The sequence below is a fragment of the Mauremys mutica genome, chromosome 12, assembly GCF_020497125.1.
Source record: "Mauremys mutica isolate MM-2020 ecotype Southern chromosome 12, ASM2049712v1, whole genome shotgun sequence".
NCBI classification, from domain to species: domain Eukaryota; kingdom Metazoa; phylum Chordata; order Testudines; family Geoemydidae; genus Mauremys; species Mauremys mutica.
The window spans coordinates 14121271-14126782 of NC_059083.1; the positions used below are offsets into that span (position 1 = coordinate 14121271).

General features: G+C 51.0%; 1 protein-coding gene across 2 annotated transcripts; it reads right to left on the bottom strand.

Moving 5' to 3' along the window:
• Positions 1-312: 312 nt before the first annotated feature.
• On the bottom strand, positions 313-4861 carry LOC123345479 (zinc finger protein 420-like). Of its 2 annotated transcripts, XM_044982425.1 has the most exons (4): positions 4522-4861; positions 3784-3897; positions 3597-3686; positions 313-3469 (listed from the first exon to the last, which is right to left on the bottom strand). In XM_044982425.1, the coding sequence occupies exons 1-4, from the start codon at positions 4646-4648 to the stop codon at positions 1653-1655; spliced, it is 2148 nt and encodes a 715-aa protein (XP_044838360.1). In that variant the 5' UTR covers positions 4649-4861; the 3' UTR covers positions 313-1652. The 2 variants fall into 2 exon arrangements, with proteins under 2 accessions (XP_044838360.1, XP_044838361.1); XM_044982426.1 differs by lacking the exons at positions 313-3469; positions 3597-3686 and having other exon boundaries at positions 3693-3897.
• Between the last annotated feature and the right edge of the window lie 651 nt (positions 4862-5512).

A 5512-nucleotide genomic window follows, 5' to 3' on the forward strand; every position in this document is an offset into this window, starting at 1 on the left:
TTCTCTGTGCGAACAACAAACCCCTCCACAAACTGCTCACACAGCCACCAGCCTTCAAAGTCACTCCTGGTTGCACTGTACTGAGTGTGACTAGCCAGACACTCAGGAACTTACCAAACGACACAGCAACATCAGCCAGTTTTCTACTCCCAGCCTTTCGCCCCAGGAATGTGCATCTTGGACAGCTCAGTCTGGTCACTGGGATGGACAAACTCAGTCATTAGTGGGTCACCCCCACAGAGGGGCCGGATTAGGCCACAGCCTTGTTCTCTCCGGTCAAATCCCCCAAACACTTCAATGAAAACAAACAGGTCCAGACAAAACACTAAAACCACTTTAGTAACTGGAGCAAGGGGGATTTCAGGGATTACAAGGGACAAAGATGTCAAAGGTCAGATCTGGTTAAACCTATAAAATTAAAACATGCATTTTAAATCCTACATTTTACCAATTTAAGGAAAATGTGAAGCAAGGAGGTTTTTGCACCGCACCTGCTGTTGCAGGCAGTTCACAGTTCTGAGTACCCAGGCTGGATTTCCTTCCAGCCTTGGTCCGTCCTCTCCACTCCACGGCCCCTGCTGCCTTTCAAGTCATCTTCTTGCCTTCTGTAAAGAAGGGAGAGGAGAGGTGAAAATGGAGGCCACTCGCCCTTGTTGCTTTGTACCACTTTTCTCTTTGAGGGTCATCGCCGAGCCGGGGGGCAGGCGACAATCAGTTTGTGGCCTAAGTGAGCGTCCAGCCGTCCTTCCGGTGAATTGTAACTCTCTTGTTCCGGGCTACACAGCTGGTGAAGGAATGGCTGAGCAATTACTCGCCACTTAGCACCCAGCTGGTGTTCAGGTGCCACTGTCTATGAGGAGCTTCTCTGTGGGGGTTTTCCAGCTTTACAGCATGTAACAAACATACAGCAAACTCTCTGAGCTCCATGGACAGTGCGCATAGACACAATTTAATGGGACAATAATATTCAGCAGGCGATGACTTTCCCTATGATACTTCACAGGACATATTTTGGAGAAGATTAATAATTTTGTAAACATGGTGCTGGCGATGTGCCCAGCTCTGAAGCCCTCCAACAGCAGCACAGAAGTGAGGGTGGCCACGTGAAAAGTGATGTTCCTCAATATCGCTGTTCACAGCAGACTTATCACCCCATTGACACCCCTACTTCTGTGCTGCTGCTCCACCTGGGTTTCAGAGCCTGAGCATTTATCCCCACCTCCCAAATGGGCCTGTTCCTTCTTCATGAGCCCCAGCCACCTGGGGACAACAGCCAGTGCTCTTTAAAAAACAAACAACCCACACTGATCACGCCTCCCTTGACACATTCCTGAGCCTCCATTGGGAGACTCCGCCCACAGTTTGAGAATTGCTAGTGTAGAGAGTCACCATGGGGATTGGTAGCCAAGATGGTAACACCTGCTCCTTTCCATCTCCGGGATCCCCACATAAAATGTCCAAGCAGGAGAGCAGAACAGATCCAGTTAACACTACCATTGCAAAACACATTTCGGTGATTTCAGCTATAAACATTCTCTCCATCTTTCAGCCCCTACCCCTACTGTATCAATTACATGCAACTTGCTTAATCCTTTCTTGCCATGTGTCACAGCAGTTCAGATCCTGTGTGGATTCTTCCATATTTAATGAGGTCAGACTTCCATATGAAACTTTTCTCGCAGTCCAAGCACCTCTGGAGTCTCTCCTGTGTGGATTGCCTGATGTTGAATAAGGTGTGACCTTTGTATGTAACCTTTCCCACAGTCCAAACACTTGTGGGGTCTCTCTCCTGTGTGGATTGCCTGATGATAAACGAGCTGTGACCTTCTTATGAAACTTTTCCCACAGTCCAAGCACTTGTGGGGTCTCTCTCCTGTGTGGATTCTCTGATGTTGGACAAGGTCTGACCTACTTATGAAACTTTTCCCACACTCCAAGCACTTGTGCGGTCTCTCTCCAGTGTGGATTGACTGATGTTTAACAAGGGCTGACCTTTGTATGTAACCTTTCCCACAGTCCAAGCACTTGTGGGGTCTCTCTCCTGTGTGGACTGCCTGATGTTTAACAAGGTTTGACCTCTCTGTGAAACATTTCCCACAGTCCAAGCACTTGTGGGGTCTCTCTCCAGTGTGGATTCTCTGATGTTGAACAAGGTTTGACCTTCTTAGGAAACTTTTCCCACAGTCCAAGCACTTGTGGGGTCTCTCTCCTGTGTGGATTGCCTGATGTTTAACAAGCTCTGACCTTTGTACGTAACCTTTCCCACACTTCAAGCACTTGTGGGGTCTCTCTCCTGTGTGGATTGCCTGATGTTTAACAAGGGTTGACCTCTCTCTGAAACATTTCCCACAGTCAAAGCACTTGTGGGGTCTCTCTCCTGTGTGGATTGCCTGATGTTCAGCAAGGTGTGACCTTTGTATGTAACCTTTCCCACAGTACAAGCACTTGTGGGGTCTCTCTCCTGTATGGATTGCCTGATGTTTAACAAGGTTAGACCTCTCTGTGAAACATTTCCCACAGTCCAAGCACTTGTGGGGTCTCTCTCCTGTGTGGATTCTCTGATGTTGAACAAGGTTTGACCTGCTTATGAAACTTTTCCCACAGTCCAAGCACTTGTGGGGTCTCTCTCCTGTGTGGATTGCCTGATGATAAAGAAGGTCTGACCTTTGTATATAACCTTTCCCACAGTCCAAGCACTTGTGGGGTTTCTCTCCTGTGTGGATTGCCTGATGTTTAACAAGGGTTGACCTCTCTGTGAAACATTTCCCACAGTGCAAGCATTTGTGGGGTCTCTCTCCTGTGTGGACTACCTGATGTTCAACAAGTTTTGACTTTCTTTTGAAACTTTTCCCACAGGCCAAGCACTTGTGAGGTCTCTCTCCTGTGTGTAATGCCTGATGACGAACTAGGTGTGACCTCTGTATGAAACTTTTCCCACAGTCCAAGCACTTGTGGGGTCTCTCCCCTGTGTGGCTTAACTCATGTCTAACTATCTGTGTCTTTGAAATGAAACATTTCTCGCACTCGTGGGATTGAGAGGGTTTTTCTCCACTGTGGCTTCTCCCATGGTTATTAAGATCTGAGAGCTTATTGAAGCTTTCCCCATGGTCCAAGCATTGAAGGGGTTTCTCTCCAGTATGGATTGTCTGATGTGTCACAAGCTGTGATCTCACAATGAATCCTTTCCCACATTGAAGGTAGTGGCAGGGTGTCTCTTCCTTGGGATTTGTCTGCTGCGCTCTGGGATCCTCCTCTCCTCCCCAACCATTAATAGATTCATCCACTTTCTTCCCTGGGTGGCTTCCCAGCAGCCTCTCTGACCTGTGCCAATTTCCCCAGGACTCTTCGAGTTCGAAGCACTGGGAAAAATTCCCTTCACCTCTTCCCACAAAGGTCCCCTGTGGTTCCACTTCCCCAGGAAATTCCTCATGATGATTCCCCTCCTTATTCTCACTCCCTTGCTCAGCACCTGCGGGAGAGACACAATCCAGACAGGAGTCATTGTGCTGGGGAGAAAGAGGAATAGCACAGAGGGAAAACCCAACACAAAGACTGAGCAATTGGACTCTGCCTCCACATCCCACCCGAACACTCACAGGGCAGGAAAGCTGGGAAGCAAACTCCTGCAGGTAAGAGGCTGGTTGGAATGGGGTGAGCGATATCTGATGACTGCAGCCCTGTCCTGGCTGAAATGAAGAAGAACTGAGGGTGTCACTCACACCATATTTGGGGATTCTCAACTTTTTCCTTCATTCCCGAGATGGTTTCTGTGTCAGTCCTCACCTGTATGGGTGCATCTCGGAAGCCTTCTTTCCTTGCAGAGCCAGAGATCGGGCACCCACGGCTCTTCCCCTCGTTCCAGGCGGGTGATCAGCTCAGGTTTGGGAAGGGGAAATCCTGCGCAGGGGGTGAAATCAGACCAGATCAGGGTGCATGGAACATTGGTGGAGTATTTGTCAGAAAGGACACTCTGAGAGTGGAACCTGTCCCTGTGGTCCGCTGGAGGAACGTGGAATCCAAGAAGATGGGAAAACGGTCACTGAGCCCCCCGGGGCAGAGGAAGTTGTCTGGGGAGGTGAATTGAATTATTACTACACCCTCACTAGGCGTTCCCAGGATCTGTGTGCTCTGGGGGTCTTGGTGACTCACACACAGCTCTGGACTTAAACCCCTGCCTCTTTCTAAACCTGCAGAGCCCAGATCCCTCCCCAGGGCTGGAGCTAGTCCCAACGAGGGAGGTGAACAGGATTGTGTGTGCAGCTGAGAAACAACACAGACAGGACAATGCTGGATTCATGCCCCTTTGAAAGCTGGAGGGGTGGGGATGGTTTAGCTTGTCCATTGGGTTTTGACACAGATGTCCCACTGGAGGGGGCACAGAGATGCAAGTCTCTCTCACATGGCAGCTGTGCATTATGGAACCCACTCACCTCTGATCTAACTGACATGGGAAGAACATGACCAGATATAGACACACAGACCCCACGGCTTCTAGTATCTGAGGAGACGGGAATCCCTTACCCAGCGAGGTCACCGTCTCGTAGTTCTCCTGCATGACGTCCCTGTAGAGGGCTCTCTGAGCGGGGTCCAGCAGAGCCCCCTGCGCCTGGGTGAAATACACAGCCACCTCCTCAAAGGTCACCGGCATCTGAAACACCAAAAGGCCCCGGTCATTACCTGCTGCTCCAGCCACAATCCAACTAGTCACATGGGAGGAAGGATAAAGAAATGGAAGCTCTGGGAGGGTCAGAGTAGCAGAATCCCACCCCCACCCTGCTCAGGGCAGCCAGGATGCTTCAGGGGGTGGGAGAAGGTGACAGCTCCTTGTCCCACCAGCAGACGGAGCAGGGCAGGGTCTTCTCATTTCCCACCCACCTGCAAGACACAGGCTGATCCGGGAAGCAGAGCTCTGAGCCGGGGACAGGGACAGGAATCCCAACAGCTTCCCTGCGTATTTCACAGCAGCCTCAGGCTAGTGGGGTCTTACTCCAGCACTGGGAGACGGGAAAATTTTCCCAGCCCAGTGGAAGGGGGTTGTATCCTCTTTGAGAAATGGGGGAATGTCCCGTCTCCCCTCCCCCATCACCAATGGGCCCACTCAGACAATCAGCAGGTTTATCACACCCTGTCTCCTCCCTGCCCCTGCCCAGGAGCTCCCTGAAAATCCCCTACCCCAGCTGGCTCCATCACAGACATTTCCCTTCCCTGCGTCCTGGAAGACGGGCCCATCTGCATCGAAAGATTAACGTGATTCCTCAGCCTATCGGGGTGATGGGGGAGGTACCAGAAGGGGCTTCAGTCCATGTCACCCCCCGATTCCCCCCAGGCTCTTCAGACCCTCCCAGTAACGGCATCTCTGAGGCAAATGCTAGAAACAGAGCAGAACTAAAGGGGCCACGTTGGGGGATTTCCCCGCACTGCCCTGTAAACTCCTCTCCGGGAGGAACAGCCGGAGCCCTCTGGTGGCATCACCTGAAGAACGAGCTGCCCTGGACTCCTGCAGCAGCCCCCA

Bases quoted from the DNA above. Each gene is read 5' to 3' on its own strand.
- LOC123345479 (XM_044982425.1), bottom strand. From the start codon at position 4,648: ATGCCGGTGACCTTTGAGGAGGTGGCTGTGTATTTCACCCAGGCGCAG. The intron at 3,898-4,521 runs GTAAGGGATTCC...CCCCCTGCGCAG, and splicing joins CGAGACGGTGACCTCGCTGG to GATTTCCCCTTCCCAAACCT. The intron at 3,687-3,783 runs GTGAGGACTGAC...TCTTCATTTCAG, and splicing joins TCCGAGATGCACCCATACAG to CCAGGACAGGGCTGCAGTCA.